Raw genomic sequence first — 23,468 nt, forward strand, 5'->3', positions numbered from 1 at the left:
ACTATTCCGGTAACTGTAGCCTCAGGAGAGAGGAGCTTCTCGAAGCTAAATCTAATTAAAACGTATCTGCGATCAACAATGCAGGAAGACCGATTAAACAATTTGGCAATCATGTCAATTGAATGCGAAGTAATGAAGAGCTTAGAGTTAGGCAATATACTGAAAGATTTTGTCAAACAAAAAGCAAGGAAGATAAAGTTTTAAAAACATATAGGTGAGATGTACAATAAAGTTCCTCTTAATGAACTTGATATTTATAATATATGATGCAATGTATGTAATATATAATTTTGTTATTATTTATATAGTCATGGAAAGTAAATAATACATGGAAGAAATGAGAGGGTTTTTTTTTAAGTGTTTTTTTTTAAGTCATCCCTGCAGGGGCCCCGTCGAAACTGTTCGAATTGGGCCCCGCACTTCCTAAAGCCGGCCCTGAGCGCAGGGTGGTGGCTTTTCTAGTTCTGGTTGGACTATTGTGTAGTTCAGGGTAGTTCGGAGGATTCCCTCTGTGAAGGATGTGTTGATGCTATTGTTAAGTCTCAGGTGTGTTCTCTTCGCTCTTGCCAACCAGAAAGGGCAGGTGGTGCCCAGCACCGGGGGTGGCCCTGGTTGCTCTGACTGCTTGTGCCATTGGGCTGCATTCTCTCAGGGAGGACTTTGTGCCTTTTTAGTCCTTTGTCAGGCATGTTCCTACTACCCCATGACGCCTTCTTGGATGGAGAGATCACCTATATGAAATAAGACACTTCCACACAGAGCGAGATGTGAGGTTCTGGGGGGCATGGGGAGGTGTTCTGGGTTTCCAAAATGATTTAGTTTGGAAAGGTCCCATCAGTGTTACTTTGCTCCCTTTCTGGCAGAGAAGAAATTTCAGGGTAAAGACCTACATTTCTAATGCAGAAAAAGGCAAGTTGGAGTCTGAAATGAGCCCTCTTGTCCCAGCTTTGCTAAAGATGCCGAGTGCTTGCCTGTTCTAGCATCGCTTTCCTATAACGTCCTTTTAAATGAATGGACTGAGAGTTTTTGCCCAGGTGCGCTCTACAGACCCCTAATAAAGGAAATGATTGTGTTCCTCATCCCAATGCCGTATGTTCTCATTCCTTGGAACGATTATTCTTGCAGCCAGGGAGGGCTGGAAACGTTTCTGTTGAACTAAAGCTTGATTCCAAATCCATGAGTTAATCACATCTATGGGTTGGGCTTGACATTGGTTTTATAGCTAGCCAGTAGGTTTATGATCATGCTATGCTGTAATCTGCCATTTATCTAATAAACTTTCCTGGACTGCTGACCTCTGCTGTCTCTACTTTTCATTTCCCTCATAAGTTGCCCTGGTGCTTTCCCTTTCTAACAGTTCTGCTCCCAGCCCTCCTCCCTTCACCAGAAGGTCAGAATGCTTCCTCTGACAAGCATAGTGTGGAAGTTCGTCCTGCCTGCATTATTGCTAGGTATGTCATGACATCCAGAGCTACAGTGGAGTGGTTGTTCTATTGTCCCTGCACATGACTACTAAATGTAAGGAAGGGGAAATCCTTTCAAGAAAGAGATCTCTTTTCTCCAGCTTTAGGTGGGTGTCACACATTTAATTATCTTCCTCTTGTTAAAGGCCCATTTTGCTCCCATTTAAGTCCGTGGCAAAAGCTCCCACTGACGTCACCAGGAGCAATAGCAAGGGAAGAGGAAGGATGGAGAGTGAAATCTCTCCCCAGAAGAAACTAATTCAATAAAATGTGCATATTGTATACTTAGGAAATGATTGCAGCGTCACTGGCAGCAGTTGGCTAAACAGAAGCATCAGTCATTGGGCCTTAGGCTACTGTTGAGCGAGTGCTCCGATTTCTGTGTTCTGTACACAGTGTACTTAGCAACAGACCATTCACAGACTCCTTTGTAGCCTTAAAAAAGTAATCACCATATTTAGGAATTCTTGGGGGAGCTATTTCCCTTGTATATTCTAGTCTGTTTGGTTTATACTCCCAAATATCGTCACGAAAAACAGACTCATTCTCACCGCAAGAGGAATGTGGAATATACTTTTACAACGCAACCAAATGGCAAATTACTTTGAGACCGGTTTCAGAGATAATCATGATGCTTAAACTGCTAGGGGAAGATGACGAGGGGTCATTGTTTTAAATATCTTGCAGGGGTGCTAGGCCAAGGGAAGGAGTAGGGTGCAGAGGGATGGACTAGACTAGTGATTTCTCAACCAGTGGGTCACGCTGCCCGGTGGGGGGAGGGGTCATAAGGCATTGAAAAATGTCTTGCAATCTAAATCAAAGAGACTCTTGTTTCCCCCTTTCCCTGCCCACCCTTGCCCTTTGAGGTCAAGTATTCTCTGCCAACCATTTGAAACCTCCTCAAACTACGTAGCCATAGCATTGACACTTTTTTTTTTAATCTTCTAGTAAATGTAAGGAGGTTACAAACACCTTTTTTACTTTTGAATAAGGGGTCATCACCACCCTGGAAAGGCTGAAAAACAACGGACTAGACTGCATGCAACATATCCCAGTCTGCTGGCAGGATCTTTGGAGTAGAGGCCTTCACCTGGAGTTCTGATCAGAAGATATCGTGGGTACATCCCATCTGCTCAGCATCCTGTGATTGCAGAAGGACCTCGGACAATAAGGGACCTTGGGCCTTTTTAGCCTCTCTTTATATGTTTATGAATCAGAATCCTTGTGGGTGAAGAAAATTAGCAGTGACAGGAGATTTTAGTGTTGAACACCTGATAGGGGGTCTCTGTCATTCTGTTTGGGGAAGTTTGGGGGGCTTCACACATTTCTACAGTGCATTCTCAGGAAAACGTGAGACAGATCTGCATTGGGAAAGCATTGGGTGCATCTGAGGAGGTGGGGAGGGGCCTTCTGCCACCTTTCCTGTAAACCCATAGATCCTGGGGGCGTAGGTGAAAGCAGCCTTAAGGCTGCTCTAACTTGTGCTACATGCAACAGTTTCCTATGTATGTTCCACAGGCTCAAGATCTCCAAAGCACAAGGCTCTCCAACCACACCCCTGGACCACTCCCTAAACCAAGAACCTGGGGTGTGTGGGGTATTCTGGAGATAAGTTGGTGGCAGAGGTGAGATGAGGAGGCATTATAAAGTGCCTATCCTATGCTAAACCAAGCACTAATGCAAACACTAAACAATATTACAAACTCTAACAAGTTCAAGTGAGTAAGTTTTGCACATAGACATTCAACTATGTACCTTGTCTCGGCGTCCTCCTGAATGCTGCTTCACCATGCTGGGAGTGACAGTTGCTATTTTGCTTTTTGTGGGGTCAAAACAAAGTTCTGTGCTTTGGTTAAAAACAAAGAATTTAGTCCAAGGTTCCTGGAATCTAATCTGGAATGAGCCACGGATTCCCTTGGTGGCCTTTGACAAATGACGTTGCCCTGTGTCTAGTTGGAAAACAGGGTAAAGAAAGATTTCCCTGAGAATAAACACGACACCATACCCTCATTTAAAATGATGGAGAACTTCTGAACATTGCCATGAAGTGAGCCAGATCAGTGTGGCTTCTGGGATCTGAATTACTACAGAGAATTCTTTCTTGGGTGTCTGGCTGCTGAGTCTTGCCCACATGCTCAGGGTTTAGCTGATCGCCATATTTGAGGTTGGGAAGGAATTTTCCTCCAGGGCAGATTGGCAGAGGCCCTGGGGGTTTTTTGCCTTCCTCTGCAGCTTGGGGCACGGGTCACTTGCTGGAGGATTCTCTGCACCTTGAAGTCTTTAAACCACAAGTTGAGGACTTCAATAGCTCAGACATAGGTCAGGGGTTTGTTACAGGAGTGGGTGAGATTCTGTGGCCTGCGTTGTGCAGGAGGTCAGACTAGAAGATCATAATGGTCCCTTCTGACCTTAAGTCAATATTGGGTTCATGCATCTGAATGCCAAATTTGGCCATCTAACTGGATTTGGGATACATTTTGTGCTTGTACAGTAGCAAAGATTTATGCTGAGGAAACTGACCTTGAAGATTTCCTTCAGCTGATTCAGGTGCAGAATGTAAAGGACAGAAGTAAAAACAACCTCCTCTACTTAGAACTAAGCTAAATTATTACTAAAGTTTAGAAAGCATGGCTTGTCATTCCCCCATTGCTATATAAATGTTGTTCGTTTTATTGGCTAGTGCAAATAATATAACTGTCATATTGATGAATAGCTTAGCACAAGAGGACAGGGGAAAGATAACATTTTTGCAAAAATTTGCATATTGTGACTGAATTGGCTCAGTATGCAAAACCCCTGTAGCACATTCAAGGATACAAGATATGAAGGGGAATCTTCCTGTGTGCGAGTTTTAATGAAAATAAAACATTCTGGGGAGAAAGATTTTTCATGTAATTGAGGAAAATAATTCCAAGCTCATCAGAAATCCTTAACTTCTAGCTGTTTCAGCAAAGAAACTAAAGATTTTTAAATATGAAGTGAACACACTATATTCGTATGTTAATGTGATTAATTGTTATGGTTCAGTGCGGCTGACCTACAAGCCCTGCCTGTCTTTCTTATCTCTAGTTTTATTTATAACATATTTTTTTATTTAAGAAATAACGTTTTTTTGCTTAGCTTGTGAGTTTCATGTTCAAGCTGTACCATATGAGTGAGGAAAATGTTAAGCAACTACAGCTAATTGGAGGGTGCTGTTTCTCTTCTCTTGGGCTTTGGTGCTTTCCTGGGTGAGGTCTGATTTCATTTGTAAATAGAGAGAGCTTGTCTCACAGAACGTCAGAGCCTGAGGAATCTGGAAGAAGCTGAGGCCTGGTCCACACTAACCCCCCACTTCGAACTAAGATACGCAACTTCAGCTACGTGAATAACGTAGCTGAAGTCGAAGTACCTTAGTTCGAACTTAACGCGGGTCCAGACGCAGCAGGCAGGCTCCCCCGTCAACTCCGCGTACTCCTCTCGCGGAGCAGGAGTACCGGCGTCGACGGCGAGCACTTCCGGGATCGATTTATCGCGTCTAGACAAGACGCGATAAATCGAACCCAGAAGATCGATTGCTTACCGGCGGACCCGGAGGTAAGTATAGACGTACCCTATATTCCGAGTTTCTGGCCTCTGTTCTGGGGGTGAGGCACTCGATCAAAACTATTGTTTGCACATGACAACTATCAAAAGCAGGTTCTCCACCAATTCAGACAAGCAAATAAGTTTGCCTGTATCTTTAGTTCTGTAGTTCTGTCATCTATGCAGCCTATCAAAAGGTAGTGACTGGGGCTGATTTTGAGTATAGTTGAGGTTCTCTCTATCCCAGGTTTGCATCCACAGGGCTGTTGTGAGAATAAATACACTAAAGATTGTGAGGCCACAGAAGTAGCCCAGATAGAATCAGTCGTCTCCTTGCCCCCATCCGTTCCTTGGCCTCTCTCTTAAGACTTTCAGTGAGGGGCTAAGAAGTTTCATTCAGTGTTTGTGATGTTGACCCTTGTCTGCAGAACTTGAACAAAGACCCACCGGCTTTGTGGGCCCAGACCAAACAGATGGCAACACGTCTCTCCCTGCCGGGGTCTAGTTGGATCCTGTGACCCTTGGAACCTTTTAGCTTAGGCGTGAAAATAAGAAATGGAGCTTTGGGAAGCCCTTTCCTGACTACAACAATACCTTTCTTTGGGGTGCTAGATAATGCTCAGCACAAGTGGGATTTGTATTCATGTCGCTGAATGGGCCTTGGAGGTGCTTTACCTCTGTGTTGGCCATGCAAGGACTGTACATTCGCAATAGCAGGCATAATTACATCATTCTAAACCTGCCAAGAACAGCAGCCTTTTTGAGGTCTGTGGCTCTGAGTGGTTACAAGCTAGTATGCGGTATTTACAAGGAGCTGTATGACTGGGAGCCAAGTTGACAAGCCTTTCATCAACAGGCTATACCATCGGTTTATAATGATGGTGGAATGTATCTTGCCACAGTTGCTGCCATAATTTGGGAAGTGTCCATGTGTCTGAATAATAGAAACAGCATTTATCTGTCTCTTCGGCACTTTTAATCCACCACCGCCCATAGCAGTTAGATGTAATTTTCCATTTCCAAATGGAAATTACCGAACACACTGTAGTTATTTTCTAAAATGGGATAAATTAACATAATTACTTCCTGATCCTATGAGGTGCTGAGGCCCTTCGGTTCCCTTGAGGACACTCAGTACTGTGGAGGACTGAGTGTTTTTTCTCTCTCAAGGGCTGTGCCCAGCTGCAGCACTGTGTAGATAATGTAACAGTCACGCTATTAATGTAAACTCTTCCTTGCTATTGTTTTAAACTATATGATGGGCGGTGTGGGGATGAGAGCAAATTGTGGCTGATTTGCCACTGTGACTGAGATCTACCCGGTACAGCAGAAGGGAGGGGAAATAAGGAGACTGATTATGGGTCCCTGGATTAGCCCTGGCCCTGTGTAAACTGGAGCAGGCTGAGAGCTTCTCTAGCATACATTAGTTGGCAAAAATATCTTTCCCAGCTGAGGATAGTTAGGGGACCGGAGGGAGAGATCACAGCTAGAGCACTGCTACACTCTATGTTGGGCTGGGGGTTAGACTGTGTAAGGAGTTCTCTCCTCCCCTCCCCCCACTCCAAGGGAGTTCTTAGCTGTCTGGATATGACCCCTTAGACATGAAAGGGCTGGAATGGAGGAGGGAAGCTGGTTACTTGTTTTATTCTCTAGCTATAATGTTCATCTCAGACATACTCAGCTTACAGGTCAAAGGATAATGTTTCTAACAGCCAGGCCTGAAAACTCTACCTGGGATCTGAAAGTTAAGCTGGGTTCTTCTCACTTTTGATGAGATTCCCCGTTAAAAGAGATGTGGTTGAAACTTTGCTGGTAATTCTGTGTGTGTGTCATGAGGGCAGAATTGAATCTCATAGATGCCTTGGCTCTGCAAAGCTGAAGAGTAAAATTATTATTTAATATTGGTATTATTGTAGCACCTTGGAGCTCTAGTCATGGACCAGAACCTTACTGTGCTAGTGGGTAGTTTGTTTGTTTTACAAAGATTATCACATCTGTTGTGTAAAGATGTGCCTTTTAACACAGTCATTGTTCTCTCAGTAAAATAACACCTTAAAAATGCGACATCCTGTAGTCTCTAAAGTATGTCTTTAAACAATGATCTGCATTAACACACTGCTCCAGCTGTTAGATTCATTTCTGTTAAAAAGTGGGACACTGTAATTCCTTGCAATGCTTAATGTAGGAATGAAATTCCTGGAAATAGTAAAGCATGCGTACTTTGACCAACCTCTGTAAAAATCTATTTATTTCCTTACGGTTGGTGAGCCAGATCTTATATTGATTTGGGTTGCCAGGGGTATAAATCAATGGTTCTTTGCCAGTGCACAGTTGTTTTACGGCAGTAACAATTGAGGCCCTGATCCTGCAATTGACTGTATGTGGCACACACCTGTTGAAGTCAGGAGAGCTTTGCATGGATGCTCTGACCCAGGATCAGAACCTAAATTTGTAATTCTACCAATCTCATAACATACACAAGCCTAAAACTGTATTGTATCTGGCACATCCAGTACTCTATAAAGTGTTGCCTGGGTGTATGCTTGCAAGTCAAGGTCTCCGCTCTACGCAACACTCAGGAAAACCATCAGTGTATTCTAACTTTTGTGTTGAGTTTCTCTCAGAGGTGGTAGTCTACAAGCCTAGGCAAATCAGATACCTGGGCTAATGATCTAACGTGTGAAAAGACCAGGGGCTTTAAAGTGAGTCCAGCCTGTCTACTTAACTCCATTATTTGGATGTAATGGAAGGAGCCCTTTCTCTCCTTCGTCCTTGCCTTCTTTGTGGCACTCCCTGTGGTACTCCAGCAGTACTCCCCTCACTGAAGCACACTTTACTCCTGCTCTGTGGTTCCCCCAGTTATTTCCCTATGTGGCAACACCGTATTGCTTCAGAAGGAATGCCCACACTCAGAGATGGAGGAGAGAGGCGTGTATAATGAGGGGGAGAGGACAGCGGGTGAAGATAGAGAGCAGAAATGGAAGAGGAGAAGGAGAGTCAGAATGCATGAAGGTGGGAGTGAAGGACTGACAGGCACAAAGGATGGGTTCCAATACCAAGAGCTTGGCTGGCACCCTTAATTAGTGCAGGTTGTGCTATGTTAACTGCAGCAATGAAATGTTTCCCACCATTCAAGTGTGTATTTACTTCTTCCTCGTGTGTTTCACAGTGCAAGTGATGGCTGTGTGTGCCCATTATTGGCCTGACTGTGTGGTGCCCCTCAGGCGTTTCCTTTGCAAACCCATAGGAATGATATGGGGAGTGAGCTGTGGTCGCTGAGTCCACAAACTACAGCCATCCACTAGCCAGGAAGAGAATGGCAGCTCCTCGCTGTGACTTATCCTGGGGCCTGTACCAGTGGCCACAAAATTGGGGGAAGATTTTGCCCCCCATTGAAGTGGCCTAACCCTGTGCACTAATATTACTCTCATTCTCATTCTGTTTGTAACATGGTGATTACCTAAGCCATCTGCCTTGCATTTCATTCTGAGATTGGCTATATCCTTTGGTGACAGAGGAGAATGGACCAATTTCTTTTTCCTGTGGTGTGGAGGTTCTGGAAACTAATGAATATATGTCTGTAATTCAGCCAATTACAAATGTTGCTCATTTTTCTTTAGCAACTAGTTAATATTCCCCAGGATGCATATTAAACATTTGACTGAATAATAATAATAATAAAAGACATGACCAGTTTCTTGCTCTCTGCTAATGCTCTCTGAAGCTCATGCTTTGTATTGGCCCCTCCAGAGCATTCTGCGCTTTATCCACTGAAACCTACAAACCTGAAATAAAAAATCAATGGCTCTGTCATATGCTCTAAGAGCTGCCCCATATGCCGCACTTTCTCCCCTCAGCTGCGCAGTCTTACTCAGTGTGATGCTGTAGGATTGAAAGAGACCATTTGTTTCATTGTTGCTACCACTGTTCTACAATTGCAACAAATCTTGTACAAAGTATGTCATGGAAGGTGTCAATGGAAAAGTGTGACTATCGTGTTCAGAGACAAAGATGATACATGCCTATAAAGTTATGAATATTGGCCATGGACTTGTATCTTATACATGTGATTGTATTCCTGGGGTAGCAGCCACAAGGTCTAGCCAGCCCATTGTGAATGGACTAATCAAGCTTGATGGCCCATTAAGGACACTTCATTCTAAGAATGGGCCATCGAAGAAATTCATCCCGCCCAGCAAACCTGTCTATAGAGCCTTTTCTGTGGATGCCTTAGAAAGTATATAGGTAATAAGAATCAGGGGGTAGCCGTGTTAGTCTGTATCTACAAAAACAACAAGGAGTCTGGTGGCATCTTAAAGACTAACAGATTTATTTGGGCATAAGCTTTCGTGAGTAAAAACCTCACTTCTTCGGATGCATAGAGTGAAAGTTACAGATGCAGGCATTATATACTGACACAGGGAGAGCAGGGAGTTACTTCGCAAGATGCATCCGAAGAAGTGAGGTTTTTACCCACGAAAGCTTATGCCCAAATAAATCTGTTAGTCTTTAAGGTGCCACCAGACTCCTTGTTGTTCATGTGACCCTAGACTTCATCTTAAAGGCCAGTACCTTTCCACAAGCTGAGGCTGTGAGCTTTGTTTGAAACAGAAAATTTCCAGGCACATGGCAAAGTGTATAAAAGACCCTCTGGAATGACTCCATTTTTGTCTCTTTCCTGCTCTGATTCTCCAGACTTACAGCTAAAATGAGCATATTATGGACTGAGGACCTTCCAATCTTTTGGAAGTTACCAGAGACTCTAGACGCCAGCAGTTTATTCCATTACTACTACAAACCTGATCTAAGAACTTTGCAATAATTTGGATGTATATGATCTACACATCTACCCCGATATAATGCGGCCCGATATAACATGAATTCGGATATAACGCGGTAAAGCAGCGCTCCGGGGGGGGCGGGGGCTGCGCGCTCCGGCGGATCAAAGCAAGTTCGATATAATGCGGTTTCACCTATAACGTGGTAAGATTTTTTGGCTCCCGAGGACAGCGTTATATCAGGGTAGAGGTGTATTAACCATTTTAACTCTCTTCTTTTTCTCTCATAAATAAACCTTTCGCTTTTAGTTACTATAGGAGTGGTGGCAGTGTGATTATAGGGTAACATCTGAGTTATAGGGCTTGGCTACACTTGCAAGTTACAGTGCAATAAAGGAGCCCCGGGAGCACTAGCTCACTCCCCGTCCACACTGGCAAGGCATGTAGAGCGCTCTGATGCCGCGGCTACAGCGCTGCTGGTACTCCACCTCGGCGAGTGGAATAATGTTTGCTGCGTCCCCGCTGGAGCACCGTGGGGCCAGTGTGGACGAGGTGTTGCATTACTGCGCTCTGATCAGCCTCCAGAAACATCCCATAATCCCCTCAAGTCAAGTGGCCACTCTTCTCATTGTTTTGAACTCGCTGTAGGAATGCGGATATGCCGTTTGAAAGCTCTGTTTCTGACAGCTGGCTGCTTATGTGCTCCGAGACAGATAAGTGTGGAATGCTGTGTGTGAGAGAGAGAGAGAGGCGGGGAGAAGACGGGGGGGTCTGCTGCTGTCTGAACTTACAAGACAGCATGCTGACATGCTCTCAGCCCCCCAAAACCCACTCTCTCTCCCCCCACATACACACAACACATTCCCTGTCACACTCCACCCCTCCCCCCCCATTTTAAAAGCACGTTACAGTCGCTTACATGCTGGGATAGCTGCCCATAATGCACCACTCCCAATGCCGCAAATGTGGCCACGCCAGTGCGCAAGCAGCTGTCAGTGTGGACAGACTACAGCGCTTTCCCTACTGTGCTCTCCGAAGGCGGTTTTAACTTGCAGCGCTCTACATCTGCAAGTGTAGCCATGTCCATACATTGATGTGGCTATGTGGCGGATCTCTTGAGGTCAGAAGAGCCCTTTGCTTGATTAAACTGGTATTCAGTAACCACACATCATAGTCTATTGTCTGGATGGTGAAATAAGAGCGGGGAAGCCTAAGGAGACTGCATTTTTGACTTCTTGTTAACCAACATGGAGAGACAGAAGCTTACTTTTGTTACTGGCTAGGTATATCTAATGGTAGAATAACCACGAGTTTGGGGGTGAGTCTGCCCTATTTCTCAGCAGTTTGGCCTGAATCTGGTCTTCTCAGCTGTGAGCCACTGAGCACAATCACACCCAATCAAAAACGTTTTTTTCCTTTGAAAATCATTTATAACCATGTAAAAGTGTTTTCAAATTCGAACCAAACCTCGCCAGCCCCGCTGCTCCAAGGCACTGCCTGCCTTCTGCAAGCTGCTGGGAAGTTGCAACCTTGAGCATATTCAGCACCTCACAGGAGGCACTTGACAACTCTGCAGTATGGGGCCCAATTTTGAGTCTTTTCCTGCGTCTGGCATCCCTTCTAGCCATTGTCTCCTTTCCCTGCTCCTAACTCCATCCCTTTTTCAGTAAATTACCATGGGAACAAACCTTGATTTTTTTAAAAAAATATTTTTTAATTAAATCCTCAATAAACAGGATTTTAAAGACCATCAGTCTTTGAATATTTCACTTCTTCCCTCTTCTCCACCTTTTTCTTTTTCTTTCCTGGTCTTTTGAGACTAGCCTCTCTCTCCAGCACCGACTAGAGGGTGTGCGGAAGGGATACACCAACTTTTCTTGATCTGTATCTCTTAGGGAGAAGATGAGGCAGAATATACATCCATTGTGGTATCAGCAGTAAGATAAAATGGTTTGGTGAGAGGAACTTCTGGCCGGGGTAAATATAGGCAGGACAATAGCTAAACACACACATTGTAGAATTTGCCATTCTTAGTCAGGCCATTTGTCTGTCAAGTCTGGCGTCCATTCCTAGCAAGGGGCAGAACTTGATGCTTCAGAGGATGGTGACGATACCAAGCTAATTTCCCATTGCTCTAGGCAGTGTTGGGGAAACTTATTCTGATGTGAGATCTTTACAGAAATGTTTCTTAACATATAAGCAACCAATCCCCACAATAGAAAACAAGGGCAGAAGAAGAATCAACCAAGAACCAATCCACAGCCAAAGCCAAATATTTGCAGCAAATGAATCACGCAACTCCCATCTTTTCATGCGTTGTAATATATATACTGCTTACTGTATTTTTCACTCCATGCATCTGATGAAGTGGGTTTTAGCCCATGAAAGCTTATGCCCAAATAAATTTGTTAGTCTCTAAGGTGCCACAAGGACTCCTCGTTGTTTTTGCTGATACAGACTAACACAGCTACCCCTCTGAAACCTATTATAATTAATCCTTATTCATCCAGGCTGGTCCTGTGGTTAGAGCACTACCCTAAGACTTGGTAGACCCAAATTCAATTCCTTGCCCTGCTACAGATTTCCTGTGTGACTGTGGATTAGTCTCTCTATGCCTTGGTTCCCCAGCTGTAAATGAGGGTAATCGTATTTCTCTGTGTCACGTGGGGTAGTGTGAGGATGTTTAGATTCCACAATAAGAGGATCCATATAAGTACCTTAGATGGAAAGGAGAGAATACTGAGGTAGAAAGCATTTATCAAAAAAATAATCCATGAGAAAGAGTTTGCTGGGTGCATAAGAGCCAGAGGTTGGACAGTAGGTATTTTAAGAAAAAAAAAATACAAACAAGATTGTGGCCGGCATAGCAATAGCAGAGCTTCAGCTAATGGTATCGTATATGTTATGGAGCAACACTAGTCGCTCCATAGTTAAAGTTCCAGCAGAGTTTCTGTGTAAGGGCAAATTTTGCATGACCTCTCCAATCCATAAGAGACAGCAGAGCTGCCTGAAATTTGGTAAGCCAGCTCAGCCGTAAGGGTAGTTTCATGTGCAAAATATGAAATTTTTGACAAGGGCTTCCCAAGTTACAGTATCTTTGACTGGATCTTGTTTTTTGAACAGCTGCTTTTACAGTTGCAAAAATTTAACACGTTCTTGCACATCTGTTAAGCATCTCTATAAAAATCAGTTAAATAAAGAAAATGATTCAGCATAACTTTTATAAGTCTAGTTAACAAGACTTTTGCATTAAAAAAAAAAGACATTGGCTGTGCATGGGCTGGTGCGCCTCAAGTGATTTGTTACCTTTTAATAATGGATATAAATCTTCATAATAAATTTATGATATGAGACTGTTCCCATTTTAAGTTTCTTTGCTGTTATAAAAATGTTTGGTGTAGTTGCTGTTTTCACTATAGAATCAACCAGCAAAGTGAAACCAGAGGCAAAAGAAATATCCTGTACTTAGAGATAAAATGGGGGGAAAATATCAAGTGGGTGCTTGTTAAAGCCACCTACTTGTGTTCATTTATTTTAACCACACAATTTAATTCTTAACACATTCTTCCTGAGCAGGATTCTTAAAAGGCCAGTCAGTATTAACTACTACGTACTTTACATTCACAAGACTCATGCACCTCATCCTTTTGCCCATCTAAAATATTCCACCGATCAGGAGAAAGTTGTAAATAACGTGAAGCCTTGTTAAGCTTCTCAAACATCAGCTTTCATGCTTGCTCTGTAAACAGGAAGGTATATACTAAAGAAGTAATGAGACATATTAGGACTAACACTCTTGCCCAACTGATGGTAAAATCTTTCATCATCCTGCCTTTACAGCTTGTCTCTTTGTTTTCTTCTTGGGTAAAAAGACCAGGAAGGCCAATTGGGCAATGAGCTCTTCATCGTCTCTCCTGAACTCTCCTCCCTGATTCCTAGCATGCTTTTCCCCCTCACTCCATCTCAAGCTGGCAGTGGCCCCCTTGTACGGCTACAGAAAGGGAAGCAAGAGCATACAGTTTTGGGGGGAGAACCAGATATTGTTTGGGGGCAATGGTGAATTTCTCCCCTGTAATCATGACCAGTTAAGGCCTTTGATTTAATATTTTCTGGGTTTTTTTGGCCCATATCCCTAAAAAATGGATGGACTTTGCTAACCCCACCTCCGAGAGCACCATGGATGGGGTGGGCTGGAGGCAGCGGACGGTGGACCTAACCATGAGGACGAAGTTATGGACAAGGAGTTTGAGTTGGAGGACGATGTGAAACACATGGCAGAGTTGTCTGGTGGTGTGGCGAGTCAGGACCTCTTTTCCACTCTGGAGGTGTCCAGCAGTCCGGCTCTGGAGCGCATGATTTCAGATCTGGATGCAAACTTTCCCCAGGTGTTGGTTTGGGTCCCTCTCTAATGATGTTGTTCTATTATCACTAATCCTTAGGCACATATAGTTAGCCAAATGTGCCAGACAAAGGTGCTGCTGTAGGAAATTTTGGGTAATGGTCTCAGTATAAAGAGACAGAGGGTTAGATCACAGGATGGGCATAGCTTGACAGAGGCTGTCAAGTTGGTCTTGGGGCTATGGCACAGGACCCAGGGGGCCTCACGAGATCTTACCTCAGTCGGTCCCCAGCATCGCAGCAGAACTCCCTGAGCCTCAGTTTCCCTATTGGTAAAATGGGACCACTACTTCCCTCCCTCATCTATACAGAGGCTAAATTCAAGTCTGGGATGTGGTTGGGGGGTCACAGAAGAGCCTGCACGTAAGCACAGTGCACACACACACACACACCGGGCCAAATCCTCTGCTGGAGGAATCAGGGAAGCCAGGCTGAGTGTTTGGCCCCAGGTTAGTGAGCAGCGCAGGGGGGCAGAGGCAGGGCACGTGGCCCAGGGAGGTTCCAGGGGCGTTGTTAGGCTGGGCGCTGTGGCAGCGCTCGGGGGAGCTCGGCTCGGCCCCGGCGCTGCAGCCAGAGCCCGGGCTGGGCAGCGCCGAACACTCCGCCCCTCAGGGGGGCGGGGCCTGAGCAGCCCTTGGAACGTCCATTCCCCCCCGAAGGGGGCGGGGCGAGCCTGAGAACCAGCCCCGAAGGGGTCACATGATAAGCGCGCGGGGGGGGGTGGTGTCAGCTGACCGGAAGTGGCGCGTGCGGAGGAACGCGGCCGGTCGCTGCCATGGAGCGATACGATAAAGCGGCGCCCCCGGAGCTCGGGCAGTAAGTGCGGGGCGGGGAAGATCCCGGTCTGGGGGAGTCTCGGGCCGGGGAGCTGCAGGGCCCAGCCGGGCGGGGGGAGTCCCTGGGCCGGGTGAGTCTCTTGGGCCGCTCTGAGCGGGGAGGCGGGTCCGCCTCTGGCCCAGCGGCTGCGGGGGGAGTCCGAGCCCCCTGCCCTGGGTCCCGTGGGGCGGCAGCGCGGGTGTCCCCGGGCCTCGCTGTTGGGCCTGTCCAGCCCTCGGCCCGCCCGGCCCCTGCAAGGGCTCGTCAGTCTTTCCTACCCATTCCGCGTGACCCAGACAAAGGCTATTAAACATAGTCCAGTCTAGAGAGACCAGGTGGAACATGCGGCACACGGTGGGTTTGGTGCCTGCAGTTCCCCCTTGAACTCTGGCTTGGGGCTTCTCAACACTACAATATTTTGCCACTTTCAATATACTGGGGTAGTTAAAGTAGGGGAAATTCCCCCTAGTTTGGATGCATTTATACTAATTTAGCTTATTTTGGTTCCCAAATCAGAATAAACTTTGCTGGTATAAGGCACCTTTATACCAGTATAATTGCATCTACACTAGGGCTTTTACTGGTATAAGTATGTTGGCAAAAAAAACCATCCAAACCACACACCTAAGCAACCGGTACAACTTTTAAATGTAGACCAGCCATTAATTTCTCCATATGGAAAGAGACATTTTTATAGACATATGGAAGTTTACATGTGAAAAGTTCTGGGCAGGTGCTAAGTAGTAGTACTAAGAATCCTTGGCTTAAACCTGCTTTTGACAGATCTTCATGTTTCAAAATGAAGGGTCCCCCTGTGAGGACACACTGATATTGACTCTTGTAGTTTTTGGAAGTAGGCCACGGATTGCTTGGCTGGTTAGATCATTTTATTTTGGAGTAAACACTTATACCAAACAAAGGAAGTAAGAGCTAGCAAAAGCAAATGCAAAAACAAGTTGTAGCTGGTGTATATAGAGCCACACCTTGTCCTGACAGACCAAATGCAGTTGATTAAGGGAATGCTTTTCCTTGTTTTTACCTGCTACTATTTTTTGCAAGCTCTGTTAACGTTGTAGTAGCAACCAAACTTTGTTCCCAGAGATGTTCTGACATTGGTCTATAATTTGGGTGCCCAATCAAAGAGATTTAGCTATAATATTTGCTTTATATTGTAACTTGAATTTAAAATAAATTTTTTTTTGCTCCATCCTGTTTGCTGAATGGAATTTAAATCAATGGAAACTTAAAAAAAAAAAAAGTGTTGAATGGCAGTGATATTGGGATAATAATTGTCTAGAACTCAAGTTCTCTTTTAAGTGTTGAAAGTTGGTCTTAGGTACTACACCTGCCTCTAAATCTCCTTGTCAATTTTATGGCCCTAATCATATTTTTCTATCTTTAAAACATTTTTTCTCATCTCTGCTTGTGGGAGAGATCCCCCCTGTAAAAGGGGGGAATGATACACAGTCATCAATATGAACTGATTTGTCTAATGCTTCAAGTTAAAAACATTGATTGGAATATGTGTGTGTTTTTTTTTTTTAAGTTGATGAAGGTCCCTTTAATGCTTTAGCAGATATTATTTTTTTTAAAAAGTAAAATAACTTAAGATATTTCTTGTCATAACTGTTTAATGGCAGAATTTGTCCCTGAAATAATTCTGAACAATAAGATGTTAAAATACCAGCTTTGAGTAAAAGGTTTATTTCTGGTATCTTCCAAACAGCAAATGCAAAGAAAGTTCTTTAAAATCAACCATTTGTATTTCTCCCCTTGAAGGAAAGCGGATGCACTATGTCAGATATGTTATGTGACTTTCTGTATTGTTACAGCTGCTCTTGTTCATTTCAGAAATGAGGGTTCCTTAACATCAACTCTAAGAACGCTTCTGTTCTTCACCGCTCTGATGATCTTATTACCTATTGGGCTGTACTTCTCTTCAAAGGCTTATGTATTTGAAGGTAATTCCATGCCTGCTAAACAGAACATGTTTAAGAGACAAAGCCTCATACCTAAAATACTAGGGTTTTTTATACTTTCTTTCTCTAGTACCCATTTCTTTTTACAAACTGAATGCATTGGATTAGACAGGGAACCCTCTTGGAATATGGGGCTGGAAACATTAAAGGTTGTAAAAAGCAACAGAGGGTCCTGTAGCACCTTTAAGACTAACAGAAGTCTTAAAGGTGCCACAGGACCCTCTGTTGCTTTTTACAGATTCAGATTAATACGGCTACCCCTCTGATGATTAAAGGTTGTGATATTCAAGGTTTTGGGTGCAAATGAGAACAAATTTATTTCAGTGGTTTATGCCAAGTATAAAATCTGAGTTTCAGCTGTGTAGAGAATACTTGAAAGGCTGCAGTGGTGATGTGTGTGGAAATGGTTCTGTGAAGATTTTCTTGTAACAGCATAAGCCAACAAGTGACATTCAGAATGGTATAATTCTGTCCTTCTCTAGCTCCATCTCTGTTTTTTGTTTTTTTTAAATATAGCTGAGTATGTTATAAACATTTCATTCAAACACTGTAAGAGCTTCAGATTTTGAATTCTGTTGCTTGAAGAATTTCATTCTCTCCAGCTTCCTGAAGGTTGAGGATGAAACTTGTGCTGTGGAGCCAGGGCTCTGTTAAATTGCTGACAACCAACCAAGAGCCTGTCTCTGATTCTGCAACAGGAAAAATGGACAAACCAGCAGAACTTCCTGATGCTGCATAAGTGTCTTTCTGAAGACAAAAATAGAACTTCCCTCTTAAGACAAGAGCAGCTGAGGAATATGTGACTGTTTAAGGGCCTCCAAAAAATCAAATTGTTCCCTTCAGTCCTTGTGGTTGCGAAGGCCTCTGGAAGCTGAGGTTAGAAGTGGAATAAAAGATTCAGAAAAAACTGTTTTAGTTTCCTATTTTCTTGATATGTTGACTTTTCTCTGAAGATATTCTTGTCAGTTACAACAAGCTCTACCACAGTGACCCTTTGTCTTAGGCTGGAAAGAATGATGTATTGGAAATAGCTCTAGTATCTTAAATCTTGTATTATATGGGAAACATTCATATAGTTTCCCACTTATTATCTAATACACACAGTACTTCTGATGAGGAAGCATGGTCTGTCTAGTAGCCTGAACATTTAAGTCAGCAACTCCCAAGTTCTAATCACGGCTGTACCACTGACTCAGACCATAGGCAAATATCTTAGACTCTGCTTCTCAGTTTTCCCCATCGATAAAAAGAGAACAATGCTCAGTTGACAGGGATGTTGAGGTCTGATGTTGGAGGCTGGCAGAAGAATATTTGTAGAACATTTTAAAGATCTAAAATGCTGTATTTCCAAAAGTTAACTGGTACCTCAAAGGAAAAAGGTAAAAAGCAGTGTCATTATCTTGCATCCCAATTGTAACATACTAGCAAATTCTGACCTATTGCTCTTTCTGTCTGTCCTACCCTTGATATGCAGAAATAATAAATTGGGCCTCTTTAAACAATTGCAAGTTATTGTTCTGCCTTAATAGAAACACTCAGAATTCCTTTAAATTGTTGTGCTCTTTTTGTCTGTCTTCTCAGGTACCTTGGGAATGTCCAACAGAGACAGCTATTTTTATGCTGCCATCGTCGCTGTAGTTACTGTTCATGTGGTACTTGCTCTCTTTGTCTATGTAGCTTGGAATGAAGGGTCTCGACAGTGGCGTGAAGGCAAGCAGGATTAAAGCAAGCATCACCATCTGATATCCACAGACTGAAGACTGGATATTCGTGGATGGAGTGAAAAACATTCTTGTGCTGTATACACATACGAAGTAGAAGTTAATGCCTCTGGGCTCTGAATGCCTGTGTATGAATAGTCCAAGATTCGTGCTCATCTCAGCTGAATACTAGTAATTCGTCGAAGGGTGACAATTTATAATTTAAATCAACCTCAACTTGGCAATGTTGGAGGGGCCTTCACCTGAAATTGGAGTGGAGTGACTAGAAGGAATGTGTATTTTGTATGTGTACAATAAGTGGGGTTTTTTTTTACAGTTAGTTCTGACCTGCTATAAACAAGATGTAAAGAAAGTGAGACACAAATATGGGTCAGTTATGAAGCAAAATTATGTATTACTAGTGTTAAGTTACCAGTTAAAAAGGCTGAGTAACATCCTAGTAGGACTAAAACAGAATAGATTTGATTCCCACTTGCTCTTGGTGGATGCTCAGTTTTAAAAACATGGAATCAAATTGAGCATCGCTTTGTGCTACTCAGCCATGGTAGCATGACTGTACAGTTTACATTTTTAGTGGAAGAACAGGGAGAGAATGTTTCTTATATAATCCTCAAAGGCAGCTCTTGAGAGCTAAAGATCTTGCATATTGGAGAGTGGCTTGTTAATGTTTTATGGGAACTGAGCTATCAGAACAACAGAATAGAGGATGCACTCTTAAAATTTCACTATCAAACACATCTCAAGCTCACTGAAAATCAGTAGCTTGCATCAAAACATTGTTTTCTGACTCTTACCATCACTTCTAGGAAAAGTTATTTCATAAACTACAAGGAACCATGTAATGTGGTGTCTTACTGCTTCAATAAGCTATGGCAAATGCATTTGAGGGATTATACTGCAGCTGGGGTGGTGTACTTAAGGTTTAAGACCAAATGGATGAGTAACCTCCCAAGAAATGCAATAAATCTCCAAAATGGCATGTCTGGGAATAATGTCATAGCAGTGTAGCAAGGTGGACAGAAAATTCAGTTGGTGTTTTCTATTTCATAGTAAACCATTTTTAGATTATCATTTTAAATTTTAATTTTGGCGTGTTGTGTGTTTTACTGACTTTTCTCCCAACTGATACTTTCAATATCTCTAGAAGATTTCTGTAGTCCTGACCTGCTCATACTTCCACTCTTACCACCTTGAAGCTTTGATGTAAAGGAGAACTGCCTATTATTTTTCTGTCTGGTGATCGTACTAAGTTGCAGTTGCTCTTAAACAATTCTCGCTTTCATCCACCTGCCACCACTAATTTAGTGAGTTGGATATTTCTTATGGTGCAATCATGGACAAAATACACTGAAGAGTGTGTTTGGGAGATGTGCTGGAGGAACAAGTGAGGTTTAAGGGGAGAAAGCCAGCCAAAGTGATACTCTTTAAAATTTTTGTCCACTATTAAACAAAACATAATGGTGACCACGTTTTATCATCACTACCTCTTCCATGACACATTTCCACTTTGCATATTTTGTTGTTGAATCATGAAATGAATTTGTTCTAATCTTCTATTCTCTTGGAAAGAAAGGGGCTCTACCCAAAGTCACATCAGGATGAAATTTGTCTAACATCGTTATCCTGAGTTTCATTCTGCTTTTGTATTAACTATTTTTTTTAATCTGTGTGGAGCAGCATTTTTCCTAAAATCACAGTAATCTGTAGCATTTCCTATACTTTCATTTTTTTTTTTTTTTTAAAGGCACTTTGTACCTTTGCTTTTCCTGTTTCACTTGAGTCATGTTCATATAGTTCCAAAGGGATTGTTGGTTGATGTGGGAATTGGATTGTTTGTACCCAGACTTTTGGTCTGCAGAACATGACCACGAATATGGTAAATCAACTACTCGGGCTTATGTGCACAATAGGTACAGAAGTATATTAAGATAGACTGTGACCCACCCACCCCCATGTACTAATGTCCAGGAGCAAGCACTAAAAGTGAAGCATACTGCATATTAGCTTCAGATTAGCACAGATCAATCTTTAAATCTCATCTCTGAACCATTAACTTTTCCAATCTGGAAGTCCAGTGTTAGATTGGTGCAGGCACACTAGAGAAGAGTACTGTAGTTTGAAATGCAGATTTATTTTGTAAGATGCCATTCTGAGAGATCCCTATTCCCCGATATATGTACCCCCATGTTATAGAAGAGCCCTTTAATAAAGAATTATCATTCACTGAGTTCCAGTACCGAGGCTTCGTAAACGTAAATACTTTAGCTGAATTATTTCTCGATCATCGTCACTCTAAGGCTGCTCACGTAGTAACATGACTTACAATGAACAGATTAGCTACAGCAACTTACAGAATTCACTTTACTCCATTTATAATGGGCTGACAATGAGGGCTCTGCTGTGCTTCATTGATTACGTGTACTATGTTATATCCAGGTGTTTATTTGTACTGAATGTCAGGGGTTACTAGAGCCTAAAATTACATTTCCTTGGAATTATAATGCTTACCATACGTGGCTAGTCACAAAAAAGTGGAGGTACTGAAAAGTTCCAGAGGACCGTAGCTTAAATACGTTTCAGCTATTCATAGTGAAAACGTGATTTTTATTTCCTCATAAGCAGAACATCTTAGTTTTTAAAAGGCCTCTTTAAGGAAAGTAAGACCAGAGTTTTGAGTATGGAGACAGTGGAAACAACAACCGGACAGAGCAAAGCAAAGAAGCTGAACACCCATCTAGGCACATGTCACAGTGAAAAGAGCAATATTGAAAGAAGGAAAAGAAGAGGTGTAGAAGCTGAGAAGTTACAAAAGAGCTTAAAGAATATAGCCTACATCCATAGTGGGGCTCAAACATTTAATGAGCTCTGTGTTAAACTCACTCTAAGCACTGGTCTATCTGATTTATGGCCTACTTTTGCTAATGTGTACAAGGCCAAAAGCACGTTAAAAATGTATAGTATGCTGCTTTCAAATAGGGTCCTCGCCCAACTTGCCCCATTCTGCTCTGCATGGCCAGACTTAGAAATCCCTTTAGCCGTTGTTTATATTTCACTGGGGGCTAGGAACCTGGGATCACACTCCGCTAGGAATTGTACAAATGCAGAACAAAACAATGGTCCGTGTCCCAAACAGCTTACAGTCTTAGGACCCTATGCCTTGATTTGGTTTTAAAGGTCAGTGCGCTCGGCACAAACGGAGATGCAGCAATACACCAATAAGGGCTTAATCTGTGGATGGATACTAGTTTGTGCATCATGTGTGTACAAGAGCTGTGCTAACCAGCCAGGTACCTGGACCTGTTTGACTACAACAGGATTCAAAAAAGAGCTAGATAAGTTCTTGGAGGATAGGTCCATCGATGGCTATTAGTCAGAACGGACAGGGATGGTGTCCCTAGCCTGTTTGCTAGAAGCTGGGAATGGGTGATGGGATGGATCACTTGATGATTACCTGTTCTGTTCATTCCCTCTGAAGCACCTGGCATTGGCCACTGTTGGAAAACCAAATACCGGGCTAGATGGACCTTTGGTCTGACCCAGTAAGGCTGTTTTTATGTTCTTAGAAAGTATATACTGCACTAGATACTCTATTGGGAGCCTTCTTGTGCTTCAGTGGCATGAAGTTGTATTTTAGATCGTGGTAGGCTGAATTTGTATTACGTAGTCCAATGTTCATGTCAGAGTAACATCCAAGCTAATTGTTATCGTGACACAAATTGTCAGTGTAGAATAGCCATAGACCCTTTTCTTGTTAAATAATACTTTGTAGGCTTTTAAATTATCCTGAAATGTAGAATTTGCATTCTTTCCCTTGTCTCCTGATTATTTATGTAAAACTAAACTGTGCAACAAGGGAGTATTTTTAATTGGCATTTCGAAGTTTGCCTTCATTTTATTATGTTAATGGTTTTCAATACTTAAAAATACAGGGTTTTGAACAATTGCTGGTAACAACGCAAATCTTTAACAGTTCAGTGACTGTAAACTGTTTGGATACTCGTCTCTCCCAATTTTAGGATTCCATCATCTTTTTCTTTACATATGGATTGACCACCAAGGGTGGTTGAACTAGGGCTGATTAGATAGCATGAATAGATATTTTTTTAAGACAAATTATATCTCTAAATTTTCAAAATATTGCGCAGGTCTCTAGCTCTGTGGCTCATTGAGGCAGTTGGGAATTATGGAGTCAAAAACCCAGGAACTTTCCAAAATTATTCTGTAGTATTACTTGGATAAGTCGAATTTCCTTTCTTTTGTGTGTCCTGCACAGGCTAAATTTTCATCTGATCCTTTTTTAAATGACTGCAGAGGTGTATAAGAGAGACTCAGAAATTGAAATAAGCAAGCTTAATTGGGGTTCAGGACACTTCATTTAGTTTAGACAGAGAATTGCTAAAAGAGTGTCGTGTGAAATCTATGCAGGAAGATGTCACTATTTGGGTTTATCAGTTGTTCTCTGACACTTGTTCTTTCCCTCTTGTCTGTCTGTCAGATCCCCTAATGTTGGCTGATGTAAATAAGCTTTTAATATATGGGCAGCACAGTCTGTGTATGCTGAAGTTGGGAAAAAAACATGTAAAATGTTTGGCCGGTGGGAGGAAAGGAGGGAGGGTGGCGGGTAACTTTCATTTGACTTGAAACTGCTGAAAATTACTTAAATGGACATAATACAAGCTTGTATGCAGTGCTATAGCAGTGTTGGTCTCAGGATAGTAGAGATACAAGGTGGTGAGGTAACATTTGAAG

The 23,468-nt window shown here is 42.8% G+C and overlaps 1 protein-coding gene across 1 annotated transcript; it reads left to right on the top strand.

Annotated features, from left to right (window-relative positions):
• The first annotated feature begins 14,938 nt into the window (after positions 1 to 14,938).
• Positions 14,939 to 20,725, top strand: VMA21 (vacuolar ATPase assembly factor VMA21). Its single transcript, XM_024210148.3, has 3 exons — positions 14,939 to 15,019; positions 16,871 to 16,980; positions 18,580 to 20,725. The coding sequence occupies exons 1-3, from the start codon at positions 14,979 to 14,981 to the stop codon at positions 18,720 to 18,722; spliced, it is 294 nt and encodes a 97-aa protein (XP_024065916.1). The 5' UTR covers positions 14,939 to 14,978; the 3' UTR covers positions 18,723 to 20,725.
• Positions 20,726 to 23,468: the final 2,743 nt, after the last annotated feature.

Source organism: Terrapene carolina, unplaced genomic scaffold (genome assembly GCF_002925995.2).
Source record: "Terrapene carolina triunguis isolate 2854851 unplaced genomic scaffold, T_m_triunguis-2.0 Scaffold131, whole genome shotgun sequence".
NCBI classification, from domain to species: domain Eukaryota; kingdom Metazoa; phylum Chordata; order Testudines; family Emydidae; genus Terrapene; species Terrapene triunguis.

Coding starts and splice junctions, on each gene's coding strand:
- VMA21 (XM_024210148.3), top strand. CDS start 14,979: ATGGAGCGATACGATAAAGCGGCGCCCCCGGAGCTCGGGCA. Junction 15,020..16,870: donor GCGCCCCCGGAGCTCGGGCA/GTAAGTGCGGGG, acceptor TGTTCATTTCAG/AAATGAGGGTTCCTTAACAT. Junction 16,981..18,579: donor AAAGGCTTATGTATTTGAAG/GTAATTCCATGC, acceptor CTGTCTTCTCAG/GTACCTTGGGAATGTCCAAC.